The 19,254-nt window shown below is 40.6% G+C and overlaps 1 protein-coding gene across 2 annotated transcripts in view; it reads right to left on the reverse strand.

Moving 5' to 3' along the window:
* The window catches only part of rxraa (retinoid X receptor, alpha a), a 97,480-nt gene that overhangs the window by 24,995 nt on the left and 53,231 nt on the right, over window positions 1-19,254 (reverse strand). For both annotated transcript variants that reach the window (XM_034229490.1, XM_034229489.1), the window contains exons 3-4: window positions 17,285-17,520; window positions 472-631 (exon numbers count right to left, since the gene is read on the reverse strand). In XM_034229490.1, coding sequence (XP_034085381.1) covers window positions 472-631; window positions 17,285-17,520 — 396 coding nt within the window. The remainder of the gene's footprint in view (window positions 1-471; window positions 632-17,284; window positions 17,521-19,254) is intronic.

A 19,254-nucleotide genomic window follows, 5' to 3' on the forward strand; every position in this document is an offset into this window, starting at 1 on the left:
CTTTCAATACATTTAACTTTTTACCCCAAAACCTTTTTACTTGTTGTTTACAAGCCTATACATGTCCTGCTCCAAATACACAAACACATTTATTCACAAAGTATACATAAAGCAAGATAAAGGAACATGTATTATCAAATCATATATTTATATCTAAATAATAATTAAGAATACAACAATTAAATAAAGTTAATAATTTAACTTGTAAAATGTATATTAATAAATCACATTAAAGGGGATAATAACATCAAAAAGCTGATTGCAAGACAGTGATGGATAAAGGAGTCTCAGATATGTCCTTATAATATAAAAAAATATAAAGCGTCTTTGGGTTCAAGAAAAGCGCTATAGAAATAAAATATATTATTATTATTATTAATATCATCAAGTGAACACTTTACTTTAAATATTGACTTTTTTTGTATCGTGTGCTTTTTCCTGTATACGTGGTCATTGACTCCCATCACTCACCTGAGGAGCGGTCCCCACAGATGGCGCAGATGTGTTTGGTGAGCGACAGGATGGTGCCTGAGGGCTGGGCGGGAACCTTCATCACGCCGTTGAGGCCCAGCGGGGGCTTGATGTCCTCCGAGCTGCTGACCGAGTTCATCGGAGAGTTTAGCTGGAACATCAACACACACAAACACACGCCGACAGGTCACAAAGCAGTACGCGATGAACTCATCACAGGTGACATCATACAGCCTGTTAGCCAAGCCCTTCATAAAGTACGGGTCATTTTGGACAATGTCTCCCACCTACTCATTGATATGCTGGTTAGGTCAAAGAGAAGCTATGAGACCAATTCCACCAAGAGTGCCACAGGAAGTTGTTCCTGCCTGTGGCATCAGACACAACTCCTGAGGCGTCAGGCCCTTTGAGGTAATGTCTGACAGAAAAATGTATGTTCCGTTGAATTTGTATGTTACTGTAAATAAAGCAACTGTAACCAAACCCTATTGCCCCCTCTGGGAACAAACAATAAAAGGATTATGAATATGATTTGGATAACGTAGCTTAGCTAACTGATGACATTATCTGTTGAATAAGCGCCAGGTCAGCTGAGTTGAAAGAAGTGGTTTGTTTACACCAGGGATGTCCAAACTATGGCCCGGGGGCCCATTTTGAAACGGCCCTCAGCTAATTCAAATAGTATAATGAAATATGTCCCCCAAATTCAACTTGTGCTTGTCATATATGTACTAATTAAATATGTACATATATCACAGTATTCATGTGTGCCTACTTTACAAATACATTCAATCAATTAAAGTTGGAAACATTTTCAAACTAATCTTAGTTGATATAAAAAGGCCAATGACTTATTTGCATTACACATTTTTATAAGCAATCTGAAGCTTCTGTTTTAAGGCATGAGCTGCAAACTAAATCAATGAAACCCTATGGAGAGCTGTGATGAAGGCTGTTGTGTTTCTTACAGCATTTTGAAGTATCAAGCTTAATTTACCTACATTGGATTGATTTTGCTAACTTATAACTTAGCATATGAGGCAATATACCTCACCTCTAGTGAGTAGCCCTTCATATATTTCTCTGCATGTGGCCCTCGGTGAAAAACGTTTGGACACCCTGGTTCACACATACTACATCTAAGTGAAGGCACGTCATGCACATTATCATGAATGATTTTCAAAATGTAGAAAGTGAAAATTGTATTTGACTTCTCATTCTTAATACAGATGGTCAGCATTCCCAGCAGCTATTTTGCCCTCTTTCATTGCTGCCTCTGCCTCTTTCCTCCCTCAGTTTCAGATCTAAATCTGGCACAGCAGGATCCTGCACCACTCCACCCCAGGAACTCTTTTATTCATGCTCTCTACAAGCCCCGCCAGGCTCCCAAATGTTCAGCGCTAGCATAACTCCACTGCAAAATGTAGCAGCAGTGCAGCGGAATAAAGAGACAGCATTTGTTTAAGTAGTGGTGCAACTGCAGCCTGCACTTCAATCACTGGCTCCCCTTCCCTCACTGAAAACAAAGCGCTTACATTAAATATAGTGACCTCTCTTTGCTAAAAAGCATAGAGAAAAGGGAGGGTAATTATTATAACTAGCGCCATACTGTTTTGCAGAGCAGATAAACGTTGTTGGGGCAGGATATAAATGATCCTGGAACACTAAATATACTGGATGGAAAAAGAGCTATGGAGCTAAAGACGAGCAGCAAAGTTTGGGAAAGTAAAAGCACCAGTTTGCTAAAACGAAATTACACTGGGGGGAAAAGGGGAGATAAAAAGGAATGTATTCAGACAAGTGTATTCTACAAAAAACACAGCTACAGCAGGAGTTGAAGGGTAGCCACTTGAGCTCATGTAGTGAAACGTTTTTCATTTTTATTACCACGTTTGTCTAATAGCAAGCAAATAAGTCTCCGCTCTAAATTTAGCACTTATCTCTCTGCTGAAACATTTTGTTTTTATGATGAAGTCTAAAATAGTTTGTCGTCTTCAGCTGTGTTTACGGGGATCTGACAGAGTTAGCTACAAAGTAGAAGAACACAGATGTATATACATCACTTTCACAAACATACGGTATATAAACCAAACAGCCAAGCAGCACTTATGGATGTTGATGATGTGGCTCCAAATGTCTGCAATGAGTATATGTATTTATCATCTCTGTGGCTGTAACAATGATTCCTTTTCATAACAGAGTATTCTACAGATCATACATACGGTTACCTCGCAAATGAGGTGATGTTCTATTTGTCTGTAAGCAGGATTACGGAAAAACTGCTGGCCTGATTATCATGAAACTTGGTAAAAAGGTGAAGAAATGGGTAATGAATTCATGGATTCGCAGGGTCGAAACACTTTTTATTTTCCACATATGGAACGGCCTTGGTACATGTCTGGGGTCTGCGACTGACTTTCTAACTTATCAAGCGATCCCAGACAAATACTTGTATTATTTGTTTATAAAGTTTCGGGAACAAAAATTAAAGTCGGAGATCCAAATCCAGTCAAGCTCCCGACAATGCTGGATTCTACACTTTCCCACAATGCAATTCATCCGCATCTTTGGTTGAGTCATTCCTTATTTACGTGACACAGATCCTCCAAAGCCACAGAGAAGCATTTACTGTTTATGCAGTACATACACATATGCATTCACCTAAACAGAAGCCACATGGCTGTGCATGCACACATTCGTGCACACCATACACTGGGGAAATGTGGCTCCTGGTTTTTCATTTCACCTTACTCTGACAAAATATCAGCATATACATTGTTGCTTGAAGCTGAGATACACAGTGGTTACAGTGTTTGAAATATTCCAAGCCATGGCGCTTTCTCATCAAAAAGAAACTTCTAGATGTCTTCTGCATCGTTTTGTACATTTCCCACGTAATTCAGCATGACATTATGTGCTGTCACGGGAACTTGACTTCAAAAACTGACCAGAATTCCGAATATAAAGCTTATGTGGGTTTGGATGCATTTGACTGATGGATCCAATGGTGGGATCAAAAGGGTTAAGGTAAGCCCTCCGCTACATGAAAATGTCCAATTCAAACCTGACACCCACACCAGGTCTGCTCTTTACCAGGTTTGTACAAATACACACTGAATGTAATGCAACACACGAATACAAAGCTTAGGGAACAAATATTTTGGGGATTGTATTCAGTGGTACTTTACGATGTCATTAATTCCAAAGGAAAAAAGATAATCCTTTGGAGAAAATCTAACAAGTGACCAAAGTTTATATTGTAGTGATACTAAATGTGTCAGTTAAACTACCATACATTATTAATATTAATATATGTTTGCAAAATACTGTCTTGTGCTAAAAAAGCCTTTCTTTCTCACAAGGAATAGGAAGATTTGTGGAAGCTTCGCCAAGTAACAAAAGCACCCGAAAAGAAAAGCTGCATCGTTTGTTTGGAATGAGCTTTGGCATCATGTGCACACACCCACATATCTGCACGATGACACACAGTGTAACAACCGGTGTTTATGTGACCGGTAGTCCTGACTGGCACCCCAAAGAACCTAAATAAGTAAACTGTCACCACACACACACACACACACACACACACACACACACACACACACACACACACACACACACACACACACACACACACACACACACACACACACACACACACACACACACACACACACACACACACACACACACACACACACCACACACACACACACCACACACACACACACACACACACACACACCACACACACACACACACACACACACACACACCACACACACACACACACACCACACACACACACCACACACACACCACACACACACACACACACACACACACACACACACACACACACACATCACACACACACACACACACACACACACACACACACACACACACACACACACGTTCTTACCTCAGTTAAACGTCTGAGTCTAGTCTTTTCCCCGTGCAGCGCTAACAGAGCTGTCTCCTTTTGCTGCTATCGTCTCTATCAAACCCCTCTTGTCTGCCTGACAGAAAATACTCTTCCGCTCACAATCTATTTTCAGTAAACCTGCAACTCAATCTCAGATACATGGCTCCCCACAGTGGGGTGGGCATGCTTTGGGGGGGGCTTTTCTTTCTCTTCTGCCCCATGGCAATGGAGTCAAGGCAGGGGGGATTAGAGTGGATCATGACTGGGATTGGAAATAGAATACATGTGCCCTCCCCTCCAACACATACATGTGATCCTTGACAGGGAGACATGGCAGCTGTGTGTACAGCCTCATTGTCTTGGGAAACCTCAAGACAATCCTCTGACTATATACTGTATGTTGAGGAGGAGAAGAAACTGTTTCACACTGAGGGAGGGAAACAAACGAGGGGCATTTATCATCAAGCACTGGAAATGTAGGACATAAGATTCCCTGCAGTACACTGTACAACACGCTCCAGCTGAATAACATATTCATGTGCTGCGGGTGTTACGCAACATGTTGTGGAGGACATTCGATTGGTACATGCAGTACAGTGGGACTCTGTGTCTGCTCGCGGGTGTCAGATTCCACACAGAATTGATACATGTGATTATGTGTCCTGTGCCACCTGCTGGCGTCTGCGCAAGGCCGCAATTGTCAGACATGTAAAAAGGCGATTAAGAAATTCTCCCTCGGAGGGCATGGTAGCCCTGAAGGGCTGATGGTAAAGATAACAGTTTTCAGACGTTGTGAGTGGGTGCATTGATAAATGGATTCACTCTGAATAGAATGCTTAAAGTGAGATATATATAGTTTATATAGCATACTGTATTTATATTCTCTGAGCAGCACTGCATTAATGAAAGAACACATGTTTTAGTTTCTTTAGAACTCAGAAAACAATAAGCCTTTTTTGGGTTTAGTCCAAAAACCCTAAGATATTTAATAAACTGTAAGATAAGAGATTCAAAAAGCAGAAACTACTCATATTTGAGAAACTGGAACCAGCATATTCTAACAAAAAATATTATATAATAATATATGGCTGCTTTTCAATTCCTGTCCATAAATTAATTGATTTATATTTGTATCACTCATTTATAGTAAAACCATAGGTTACAACAACAACTAAAAAACAAGGTGTTTCATTACAAAACCTTAATAGACGTCAATCAGCAAACTATCATAATGAATAGATAACTAGTAGATTGAGATAGATAATGAGATCGAAGTAATAGATATAATCTCACTAAAAGCATATCAATTGCTACTGGGAATTAACTGGGCTTAGGTGTCTTAGTAAATCCTAATTCTCTTAAATAGAAAGAACAATCCTGGCAGCAGAGCAGGTCCATTAGTATTCTGTGACAACACACATGGTGGTGAAACGGAGAGAAAGGAGTCGTCCCTCGAGTGAACAGAGGAGAAAAGTAGAGAGGACCGCAGAGACAGTGGAGGCCTCTGCCTAAAACGGGCTTAGCTTGATTCAGAGAGTCAGAGCACAGACTTTCCTCATAAAGACACTTCAAAAGGAGACATCAAATCCTAGCACATCACTCCTCAATGCACAGCGAGAGCCCTCATGTGGAACTTCACTTGCTTGCTTTCCAGTTCAAGGGCACCTTTTTTTAAACGCGGAGAAAAGTTATATTCTTTCCAAGTGCCCTCCCAGAATTCCTTCAGAGGCTTTCTATTATGCGAAGGCACAACACGGCTAGGAATAGAATGCTCTACTTTACCGTCACAGCAATTAATAATTATAATTTGTGGTGAGGAAGAATTTCCAGAGCTTGAATGTGAAGTGCGAGGAGGTGCGAGTGGACAGGATACAAATCTTGTGTTGACACCTCACCAGCTGCCCTCTGAGAGGCGAGGACAGGGATCGGGTCACGATGCGACTACATGATAACCCCGTCACCTTCGACCTCTGACACCTTGTGACAATCACTTCCTTCCAAAAGCAAACTTATCTTAGAGGAAGCCGCTGAGTATGGGAGGAATGAGGGAAAACTTTCGCCTCATACGGGGTGGCAAGTCTTATCCGGACACGTATGAGCAGAGTTTAGGGATCAGGTTTCCAAACAGGGGGAGTGTTAATGGGGACGCTCTTCTGCAGCCCTTTGGGTATATTCAGAGTAAGACACCCTTTGGGATCCATTACAGAACTGTAACGAGTTTGAAAGACACCTGTTTGAACGGACATAGCTTACAAACAAGCAAGAATCACCACAAACAATAGTTTAGTTATTTGTAGGTACAATTAGGGGTCGTCTGCAAATAGGTTGTACATGTGACACATTTGGAAGTCGCACTCAAGGGAAGGAAACGGAAATGAAAATGGATGTGAGGCGCTATAATATTAAAGGGGCCCTGTGCTTGATGTGTTTTATTGTCAACAAACAGAGCTTATGTTGTATGTGCACATTGCGTGAGATTAATAAAACAATGATCAACTTGTAAGATAATAGCTCACTAGTGTTATTTAGGTCAAACACTCCAATAGGAAACCTTAAACATTATCCGTGTACATCACAAATACATGGAATTACTGTCCAAAATACCAATATATTATACCACCACGTTGCTGACTGACACCTCTTCAGCTAAAATGGTATGACTTCGAGATGTCATTTTAACTGCACCTTTTTTTTTAAATACACATTATTATTGTTGTCAAAGTAAGAATACAATTTGGAAAATGATCTCAATGGGACTATATATTAGAAGAATAAATGAATCCTCAAATGTTCATGATAATAATTAGTAAGATGTTTTGCCCACAAAAAATGTATCTTAAAATCTCTGGTATCTTTTCAAAGTTAGAGTAATATTAAATTGTAATGTTTGCAACAGAATAAAGTAAACTTCCTAGATAGGTCATTACACAAACCTTTATTGATGGTCAACAATTATTACAGGTCGACAATAAGCCTGTCATGTTTAATTAAATAGCACTTTAAAGTTTTGAGCTGGCTTTTTACATAAACCAATCATCCTTAAAAGTCTATTTTTGAAATGCTAATATTGCAGACCATTAATAAACTGTTTTGGTGTTGATAGAGGTTTCTTTTGGATACATTTAAGAGAGGCTAAAATGAAACAAAAGAGATACTTCCCTTACATGTGGACCACAACCTGTAGCTACCAAAAAAAGCATGCATTTTGAATGGCTTATTAATGATCTGTAAGTGGATACATAAACTACTTATTAACCATTAATAAAGTCTTCAGTGACAACATATCAAATCCTTTCGAGGTCTGCCCTATTGTAGAGTAGCTCTGAGATGATTGCCAGTCAGCTCTAATAAAACGCTTTTCTCTCCCGGTGGGTAGAATTCGGAGGAAGCAGACATTATTCTAGACAGCTCGGAGGTTTCCAACACTCGCCCCATGCTGCGCCGCAACAGATAACAGGAATCATCCAAAGCACTGCTGGCGCTTGTGCGTGAGTGCGTGTGGGTTTTGTAAGAAACTTTTGTTACAGTGAAAAAAGGATATTAAGAGTATCATTGCTATGAAAGGCAGTGAGCCATGCAGCAGTGGAGTGGGAATACGAGGAGTGACTTTCAGCTGTTGTCTCACCTCAGCCGTATCTCTGTGTGTGTGTGTGTGTGTGTGTGTGTGTGTGTGTGTGTGTGTGTGTGTGTGTGTGTGTGTGTGTGTGTGTGGTGTGTGTCTGTGTGTGTGTGTGTGTGTGTTTATCTTAGTGTTTTTGGCATCCATATGTGTGCACATAGGGGTATGGTCTCTGGTATGCATAGTGTATTTTTATTTCTCGAGTTATACGTGTGTGCCTGCTTATTATGTTTTGGATTTCATGTGTGCATGCATGCATGTTTACTACTGTGTCCTTTTGGCTTTGTGTGAGAGTGGATGAGCATAAGGGTGTTTTTTTAATATTATTATTGGAAACAGTGCTGCTCCTACCACTGACACAGCAGCTCTTAAAACCCTGGAGTCTCTCTCCTTTCACTCCAGACTTCTCCTATGTCTGTTTTTTATCCTCCTCACTATATAAATGTTTCATTGAGTGTTTGAATTGTGACAATCTCTTTCCTTTGCTTCTTTCAGATATAAATCACAATATTTACTTTTACCCTAACCTGTTTGGATTGGTTTTAAAGATTAGTTTTGAAAAATGTCAATCAAACTTGATGACTTTGTCAGTTTCCAATTTGTAGCATACATTTATTGGTTAACTATTTCAAAAGTCCATGTAGTAACCAAATGACACATCAATACATCATTCTATTTTCATAAAAAAAATCATCATAACTGATCAATCAATGGGTTACCTTTCAGTCTGTCTAACTTCATGTTTAAAATGACCTTTCAGATATTTACATGTTGCGATTGACATATTTTGTGCAAAAATCCTAACCTGTTTTCCAAAATGTGGTTTCACTTCATTCAATGGCATTTTCATCCATCTGGTTTAGTGTTTAGTAAGAAAGGGTATGGGAAAGTACGCATTTTATTATCGTCACTGCCATGTGGGAAAACCTGGTTCATAAGTTCAAAACTGTTGTATGTGGATGTGGTAATGCTCATATATGTCATCTGCCTGTCATACAGGGATTCATTAAAGTGTTTCCATTGTACATTACAAATCCTCCCGCAATTAACTGACCATCCATTTCCTTTGTCAAATAAGCGATTAATATTTCCATTTTCCAACTGTAAATCAACCTGTGAGTATTCCACTACTGTTTCCACTGCCCTCTGGTATATCCTCCAGCAAGTCCTTGAAATGTGTCCAACATATCACTAAGTGATGGATCAAGAAGTATTTTTAGTGTCAAAACGACCATCCAGTGATTCATTTTCAAGCGCGTCCATTACCATCAAGTCATTCCTCATACTAGCGTCGTCTTGTACGCTACATGGAAATTAACAGAGTGCCATTTATTTTTGCCAAATAGCACACAATCCAGCAGGAAGTTACATTTAGATTGATTACCTTCTTCAAGTCATTTGGTTATCTACTGTCCACTTTCCAGCAGATAAAGACTGATAAATCCACTATAATTTCGTTCAGCATTTCAAGATTTATACCACATTAGCATGTAACGCTGGCATTGGTTCATTGGTATTTTTCTTGACCACTAACAAACTAATCTGGTGTATTGATGAATGCTTTAGTATTAATCAGTGTTATCCAATGAGAAAGTGATCTTAAAATAAAAAATAAGGGGGGGGGCTGATTCACACAAATTCTGGCAGACGTAATATAGTGTGGTGTCAAATCAATGTTTTGTTTTACTTGTTTTGGGCAGATGCCTGAAATGACTTGACACTTGTGAATGTCCGAAGAAGCTAAATGAAACTACTTAACATCGTCACGCAAAAGTTAGCTTGGCGGTGTTGACGTTAAGTTGCATTTACCTTCGAAAGTTAGAAAATTTGTTTTCATTTTGGGAGAATAGGCGTCTGAATGAACATGTAAGTTCCATAAACGTGTATTTTCCAAAGATCTTATTTTCTGCTAAATTCCAAATGCCAATTGAAAAATCGAATTATTTTTTGTACAGGAACCCCTTGCGATTCTAACTTACAGGACGTAAAACAATATTAAGTCATCACTGCACCCCTTTGTTAATGTGTACCCATTATTTTATCTATTGTATGAACATGGTTTAAAAATAGTCAGTCGGTCTTGTCAGTGCATTTATTATCGTTCACCAATGTTATTTTTTAAAATGTTGATAAAAAGAGGTTTGCCTCCTCCTGTCTTTACAAACCCTATGTAAAGACATACATTCTTCTGAGACCAACTTTCTTTAGCACAGCTACAGGTTTTACAGGTGTGTTAAAAGTAGAATTAGTCATAAAGTTATAGTTCACTGACATGCCACAGCATACATGTCTGTCCGCAGTCCACTGTTGAGTTGCTGTAAGATCACACCACCAGATGCAATTAAAACCCTATAGGGATTATCTGAAACTCTAAAATAAATGCGTGCCCCTGAGGCCTTTAAACCGCAACGTCTAGAGCCGGCATTAGGAGGCGTCTTTCTGAAACTAAAGCCTAATGTTACTGTTTGGATTCCTTATAGCTGCCGTCTCCTAAATGGCTCGTCTCCTGTGTGGCCCCCATCAAGTCAGAACACACAGACAGACTCCAGTGCTATCACCCTCAGACTGTCAGTTCTTAAATGATGGCCTATGGTCTGTGAGAACAAGTAACGGTTAAAAAAGCCATTGGAAAGTACCTTTGCTTTAGCAGCTCCATGGTGCGTTCCTAGGTTTTTCAATTTCCACTACATTACCACTAGGTTTCAGCAAGTGTTCTGCTTTTACAGGATATACGGTTATGTTCTTGTTCACTGACTCTACTTTCTGTACTTTTACGACTGTCAGCGTCATCTACCAAAGCAAAACATCCTGCACATGTTTCAGAAGAAAAGCCCTCTAGGGAAAGAAAAGAGAATTTGATCCCTGGACTCCTGGAACAGTTTTAATACGAAACAGATGCAGGACATTTGCATTAATAGCAACAACAGTATGGGAAATGGGAAACAATTTGATAGAGTTCATTTTTACCAACAGGAACATTTTCTGATGTTTTCTCTACAGTAAACTAAGAACTAAGGGACACAACTAAATGTATTCTGCACATTAGTTACACATCAGTGAGCTACCATTGCTGGGGGAAAAAATGGTCTCTAAAACGGCTTGTAATTGCTACCTGGAGACAGCTTTGGCTAAAACAAATTATGCCCCCCCCCCCCCCCATCCATTTTAGGGTTGATTGACGTTAGAGAGCCTTAACTGTTCTCCTGGGACGCTACACACAGCCCCTTTGTGCGGCCATTAGAGCCATGCAACCATGATGTCATGCAGAGTGACTACAGCGAGGTCCATCAAAGACCAGAGCAGCGGAATGGACCTTTATTACTCGCACACAGGAAGGGGCTGAGGTCCACAACGCTCCCCCCCTCTTCTCCTCTCTTTCTCTTGAGTGTGTTGTGCTTCAGTCTCCTAGCGACCCTCGCCTAAATACGAGGTACCCAAAACGGGCTCATGACATCACCAACGCCGCTCATTTATAACTTATTAAGGCCGTGTTCAATTCCTTGTAAAACATTCACACCTTTTTCACATTAATGTTTTTCTGTGTCTTTGCTTCATACAGTATATGTATTTCTTTAGCCTTTTGCGAGACACTAGAGACTTGTCGTTGGTTTAGTGTTCACCGGAACGTTTCTATGGGATAGCGAAAAAGCCAGAGGGGTACAGATTGAAGGAGTCACAGTGGTTCCAAGATACGGAACCCTTTTATTTTCCGCAGAAAACAACAGCCAGACAACTCTAACCATTGTCACCGGGAGGGTAGAATGTGTCTCGACCCTGAGTGTAATCTCTTCCAGCTGCTTGAAGAGTTGTGTTGCCTGTGATCGAATGATCGTCTGTGTCTTCAAGGAGTTCAAGACCACAGATTCGACCACTGATGGGACTGATCCTATTGGTGGCCTGGCACCACACCCGTGATAAGTTCCCCGGGGCAGAAACGACAAACCTAATAACGGCAAACCACCTAAATAAAGACAAAATGCATTGCAGACAAAGCTGTTGTGTTGAAACATGTGTGTGACCCTCCTCAGAACAATGCAGATCTGATTTTCAACAATATATATAGCCAGGACACACAGACTCGACAACACACACTTAGTATGCAACCACAGCATGTCAGTGTGTCTGGATGTTGGGGAAAGAGCTCAAGGGGAAGTACCGTTGTTTGAGATGTAAGAACTGGCAGATGATAAAGGACCGTCTCTCCCTTTACATGTGGTTTGGCTGACTGAGGATGTAATATTCCAGTAAGAATAGGAGTTTTGTTCATCCCATCTTCAGCTTCCATCATGTTGTCATTTACGTCTTTGATGTAGGGGATAGTTAAAGCTCATTGTTTTCACCGATTACCATTCGAAATGCACATGTTTTAACCAGAACCAGAGTGGTTGAATAACTTTTCTACCTGGATTATATTACAATCTTAGAGTTGAGTTTTATTCAAACAGTAGACGCTGATGATTGTAGTTGATGGTAAACTAGGTCTACCAAGACAACTTCCTCCAATGGGAGAATATAAATTAACCTTGCCTTAATAAGAAAGGCTAAGAAAGGCAGTAAGAACGAAGTAAACAGGAAAAATAACAATAGTGTGATGATTTCGATCTTCTATGAGCTATGCGAATGACCTTGAATAGGAAGAATTAAAAGTATGTAATTTGTAAAATGTGTGGTCACATAAAAGAGTTGACAGTCAGTAAGTGTGTCCATGCTTATGCGTTTAAGTGTGTGTGTTCTTAGCATAGACGGGGAACTTGTAATAGCCTCTGGGTGGTTGAGTGGGGAGGAGGCTATGCTGTGATCCCGTTCCAGTCAACTGCTCATGAAAACAGCAAGTCAGCCGAGTGTTAAGAGCAAGTGGCATTCGCCGTCTGACTCAGATCACGTCTCCTCACAAGTGCTGCGCCTCGCGACCACAGGGCCCTGACACCGGCTTTGACCTCTGAGCCGCATCAGCCACATCAAACTGCCGTACCCCGCCTTCACCGAGCAATCGTGAGCAGCTTCGATGGTCTCAGTTATGCAAACGTTCACGCTTAACGGCTCAAATCCTCAAACATGAGTACCTGTCAGATTTGTAGCTGAGTTGTACTTGAAATGTTCAACACTAGCACTCATACGGCACTAGAGTTTAGGTGGAATAACCTCAACTGTGTTTTATTCTTATATTGTTGTACTGCTTACTGCTATACATGGTAAATAGGGGGACTTAAAGGGAGGTGTTTCAGATAAAACAAAGTTAGCCAAACTACTATATTGCCACTTGTTAATGTGCAGTCCACATGTCGAAGTGTCTTTCTGTAAAATACTGACCATAAATTGCTATTAGTACTTGTAATACTTCCTGCTATAGTCACACAATACAGTCATTACTGAAAAAATATGGTGGTTTAATTTGACTACTTTACCGCAAACTGGCACATTGAAACGGGTGGTAAGCCTTAAAAAAAAGGGAGGTGCTCATTTCCACACCCTAATCTTACCCGTTCCAACTATAACCCCTTGCTGTGAGAAGGGTTGATGAAAGCCATGTTTGTACTTCTCAAAAGATTATTACATTACATTACATTACATTGCATTTAGCTGACGCTTTTATCCAAAGCGACTTACAATAAGTGCATTCGACCAGGAAGACACAACCTTGAAGAAAACAGAATCATATAAGTACATCAGGTTTCATAGAGCCAAACATTTCAAGTGCTACTCCACTGGCTTTAGGTAAGCCAGTCCTTTATTAGAATAAAAGTTAATAGTTCTAACGCTCGAAGTGGAGTCGAAAGAGATGAGTTTTCAGTTTGCGCCGGAAGATGTGCAAGCTATCTGCCGTCCTGATGTCAATGGGGAGCTCATTCCACCATCTTGGAGCCAGGATAGCAAACCCACGTGTTTCGCCGATGGGAACTTGGGTCCCCCTCGCAGCGAGGGCGCAACGAGTCGTTTGGCTGATGCAGAGCGTAGTGCACGCGCTGGGGTGTACGGTTTAACCATGTCCTGGATGTACGAAGGACCAGATCCATTCGCAGCATGGTAAGCAAGTACCAGTGTCTTGAAGTGGATTCTAGCAGTTACCGGAAGCCAGTGAAGGGAGCGGAGGAGCGGAGTGGTGTGGGAGAATTTAGGAAGGTTGAAGACCAGACGAGCCGCTGCATTCTGGATGAGCTGCAGAGGTCGGATAGCACATGCAGGTAGACCAGCCAGGAGGGAGTTGCAGTAGTCTAGGCGTGAGATGACGAGAGCCTGGACCAGAACCTGAGTCGCTTTCTGAGTCAGCTGGGGACGTATCTTCCTGATGTTGTAAAGCGTGTATCTGCAGCAACGGGTTGTAGCAGCGATGTTTGCAGTGAAGGACAGGTTGTTATCTAGGGTCACACCCAGATTCCTTGCAGTCTGAGTCGGGGAAACCACTGAGGTGCCGATGTTGATTGTTGATTATATTGTCTTACTATTGAAACAAAATGAACGCATCAGAAGTAGTATCATTTTTCGTTACCTCGCCCTTTCATTTCATGATCTTAGGCTGCCCTATATTAGTCACATCAAAAATCAGCAAGTAAAATACAACACAGCACTGTAGAGGACTGGAAACCAGACATGACCCATAACATAAGTCAAATACATGCTGTAATTACTGTACATACAGTGTTAAAACTGGTAGAAGCAGCTGTTTCCTGCTCTTTATACAGCTGGTAGAAATGACAGGATTGGCCAAGCTGCAGTACGTTTAAATACTACAAAGAGGAAAGCACATCTTCTGTAAAGCGTGTAATACTTGTCGTCATGATGCCCGTAATTTCTACATATTTAACATTAGTACTAGTAAAAGAATCAGTTAAGCTCCCGGTATAGATTATTCAAATAAGACAGACAGACAACTGTAACGTTTGCTACCTAAATATCCAACCTGCATACCAAGTGTGCCGCTCCGGGACAGAAACAGCAGCGCAGATCAAGGTGTTGGAATTGAAAAATGTGAAAAAAGAGGGGGCTGCCGAAGGGGGGGGAGGCTTTCTAGCAATGAAAGATTCTGGCCCCTAATCCGGCCTTAACTCCATTACATGTGGGACACTTCGGCGATAAGCCCAACAATAGCAAAGAGAGCCCATCCTAAATAGCATCACGTTTGCCGACACACTAGAAACACAATTATTCACAAACCAAAAAAAGGGCAGCCACTGAATTTTAGGGGGGAAACAATTTCAATTTCAGATATGGCTCCAGACGGAAACTGGGCCACTTCTGGCTTTGATGTCTTAATTGTGTGTGTGTGTTTTTTTTAATGCCAAAGGATTATTGATGGAACAAAAAAAACGGCAAAGACAGAGATACAGGAAATGGAGATGGTGTGAAACAGACAAGGAATAAGAAAACATGAAAAGAAGAAATAGGACAGCCAGAGAGAAGCAGAATGAAAGGATAGAGACGAGCTCAAAAAATGGCTGGAGAGACTGACAAATAGAGCAGAGATATAGGAGAAAGAGTGACAGAGTAAAGTACTGTGCAATCCCAGTTGAATAGGCCTTGATTAACTGTGGCATTGGGGTCAAAGTGGGGCCTCTGTCTGCTAGGGCCTGGCTTAGGAAAATCATACTGTATGTGTGTGTGTGTGTGTGTGTATGTGTGTGTGTGTGTGTGTGTGTATGACTGTAATTTGCACTACTGAGACATGTGAATACAGTGTGTAAGTGATACAATTCAACAGTTTTTTACTGGTTAGTTTATAGGGCATCTTTATATCTGTGTGAAAACACTGCAAGACCTTATGAAACCATCGTACAGTCTGCTGAATGTACTGTAAACGTTATGTTTGTTTCTCAATGTAGCTTGAAATGTAAGGCACTAAATATATTTTCTATGAATTTTATAAATGTTATCACCATATTAGGGAGCATTCTTTTTCTGGTCAAGATAAAATGAGGCTACAGCAAGGAGATGATAAGCTTAGCTTAGTTTAGCATTAAGAAAAGGAAGCAGGGGAAATCCGCCAGACGAATTAAATTCGAACACATCAGACATCAACAACTCTCAAGTGTCCAACGAACTGAAGTAAAAAAACATTAGTGCGTGTTAGCATGTTAGCCTACATTTCTTAGATCTCTCAGGTCTTCAGGGACTGGTCAGCTTTCTGTCCCCAGAGTCAGAACTAAACATGGTAAAGCAGCGTTCAGTTATTATGCTCCAAATATCTGGAACAAACTCCCAGAAACCTGCAGGTTCCGCTGCAACTCCTGACTACTTTTAAATCATCCAGGCTGAAGACTTTTCTTTTTGTCGCTGCTTTTAATTGAACTATTCACATCTTAAACTGCACTGTAACTTTTATCCATGTATTTTTTCTTTTAATGTTTATTTTATTAGCTTTTCTTTTTAATGACTGATTTTAAATGCCATTTTCTTAATGTCTTTCATTTTTTGTAAAGCACCTTGAATTGCCTTGTGTTGAAAAGTGCTATATAAATAAACTTGCCTTGCCTTACATTTAGCTTTACAAGAAATGTACACAAACACACTTTTATCTCTCAATACTGAAGTGTTAGTAGATTGTACTTGACTTGAACTGCATATGCTTGTGCAGCGTACAATTTGACTCGGCAGTGTAATCTCAAATTGCACAGAGCTACTGTGCTCTCATCGGAAGTGAAAACCACTGTTAGCTAACTGGCTATCTAGCTAACTGGCTATCTAGCAATGCAATCACGGCATTCCAGCTGCTTCCATTATGGTGAAATGGGAATTGTTGAGTGTAAGAAATGTTGAGCTTTCCACACATTCAAAATAAATAAGTGTCCCATCCAGGTTCTCATAATGCACTGCATTTTGGCATACTTCCCATTGGAACGCAGTAATGCACTTGAAATAGCAAAAGTAAGTAAAGTAGTATTATTTTATACATATATTAAAACATTTAAAAAAAAAAAGGGAGAAGGGGTCGGATTAAATAAGTGTAAACTTCTTCCGACCCCTTTTCCGACGTGTAATTAGCTAAAGTTTTGTTGTTTATTGATATCAGACAATGATACTACAGATTATTCAATTATTAATTAAATATTTCGTTTTGTTATCGCATTCATTTGTATAGTACTGTATCATGTCTGCATCATCTTTTGTTTCATTTGTATTTTCTTTGGTTTTACACACTCGGAAAAAATAAATAAACTAAACTAAAGTACGCAAATTGAGACAAAACATGTGTCTAACTAAGCAACTGTAATAAAACACACTTTTTACAAGTTTGTATATGCACTTATCTGCGAGTCTGTGACAGGCCTTACCTGGGGGCTAAGGCTGGGGCCGTATCCCATACCAGGCGAGTTCATGGAGTGGGGGCCCATCGGTGAGCTGATGACGGAGAAGGGTGATGTCAAGCCGTTCATGGGCGAACCCAGCGAGCTGATGGGAGAGTGCAGGGAGCCCGAGTGCCCCATGGACGGGCTTAATAGAGACGGGTGCATTCCTCTGTGGGATGTGGGTGAGCCCAGGGGTGACGAGGTCATATGGCCTGACGAATCTGGTTGGTAAAAATTAAAAAAACATTAGACAGATTCATTGGTTGTTGCTGTACAGTTTTATAACTTTCACAGCTTTAATCTTTTTAACACCATCTTTTTCTCAACGTGTTGTTTACGTACACCTTAAGATTGATTAAAAGGACATTTTCACACTTTTTTTTCTTCCTTAAAGTGGTTGGCACCAAGTATCAAACACATGTTGTGAAGTGTGAAAGCAGATGTTAGATCTCAGAACGGTTCAGGGAAATTGCAACTTGGCAAAAAACATGGAAGACAAATCAGACGATAACTTTTATTTTTAAATGCAACATGTGAGTCAACGGAGACTTGTGTCTATAAGTGGTTGTCTGTTCCTGTATGAAGTGCTTCCCTCAGGGATCTATGAGGACAGGATGTATATCTATAATGTATGTGGTTGGTGAGTGGAGTAGTGGGCCCCGGAGAGTGAGGGGAAATCTGTAGCGACATTGAAGTCAGAGGTAGCTATAAGGATAAGGTCATGTGTAATGTATAAGAGCTGTAATGCTAAATCTAATCCTGACGGAAAGGGCTCGTCCCATCAGCTGTCAACACAGAAGATACGGGACGGGCGGGAACGCGAGCACAGGCGGAGGATATATTGCAGAGAATTTTAAGAGAGGTTGAATTTGCACCGATAAAAACTCCTTTCCTCCGGTCTCGTCTTTTGCCCATTTTATCTGTATTTACTTAAATTCTTATCCTTTCTCTTTTCTACTCCTGTGACACATGATGGAAGATGGATCACTCTCCCTGTTGTGCTTCCATTTATTTTCAAGTGTCTAATGTTAAGTTGTTTCTTTTCTCGACTCTTACACAATGCAAATTGTATTTTAGATGTATTTTTGTGACCAGTTTTGTATTGTTTTCTATTCACCTTCAAAGAAGGACACAAATATACAGATACAAATTATGAAAATGAGAACAAAAAGGGAATAACAGAGTCCCATGCCAGATAAAAATATACATATAGAACTATATTTTTCCTATATAATACAAAAATAATAATTGCAGTCAGATTAAGTTATAAAAGGCATTATGTGGTTGCACCTCGTGACTATTGCAGTACAAGTATTAAAAACCCTCCATTTGACACAACACCGCTTGAGTTCACCTCTGATAAGCCCTCTGTCCTGACATACCCTTCTCTTTCATCCTGTCCTATTTTGACACTGCAACTGTGTGCAGCGGGGACGTGTTATGTAATAAGTGTGGCTTGTCTGTCACACTCCCACGTTTTCATAAGTGACCAGGATCCTGCGTTTCCTCGCAGCAGAATAAAAAACTGATGGATGGCTCAATTAGATGACAGCCTGGTCCACTTCACGGCTTGTGTGCTTCGTCTCCATCCCAGCTGACTTTACTGGATTCCTTTTTTTAGTGCGTGTGTTCTTTGTGGTGGACAAAAGAAGGGAATCTTTGCATTGGATACCCCCCGGCATCAGCAATCCTCAGAGCAGCAACCTAGCTGGCAGCTCCGCCAAGCCAAACACTTCCTGCACATCCTGCTTGCCTCATAAGCACTTCCTGCAAGCGCACACATACACAATGGGCCCGTCCTTTTGAAAACAAACATGCATCCTTCTTAATAAAGGGCTAACAACGGCTCTGCATCGAGTTGTATTAGTTCAGTGTTTAATCCTCTCACTGATACCCCTCGAGCTTCTCCTCCTCTGATTACTTTTTTCCCCTAAAATGCGCCCACACACACTAAA

Source organism: Gymnodraco acuticeps, unplaced genomic scaffold (genome assembly GCF_902827175.1).
Source record: "Gymnodraco acuticeps unplaced genomic scaffold, fGymAcu1.1, whole genome shotgun sequence".
NCBI classification, from domain to species: domain Eukaryota; kingdom Metazoa; phylum Chordata; class Actinopteri; order Perciformes; family Bathydraconidae; genus Gymnodraco; species Gymnodraco acuticeps.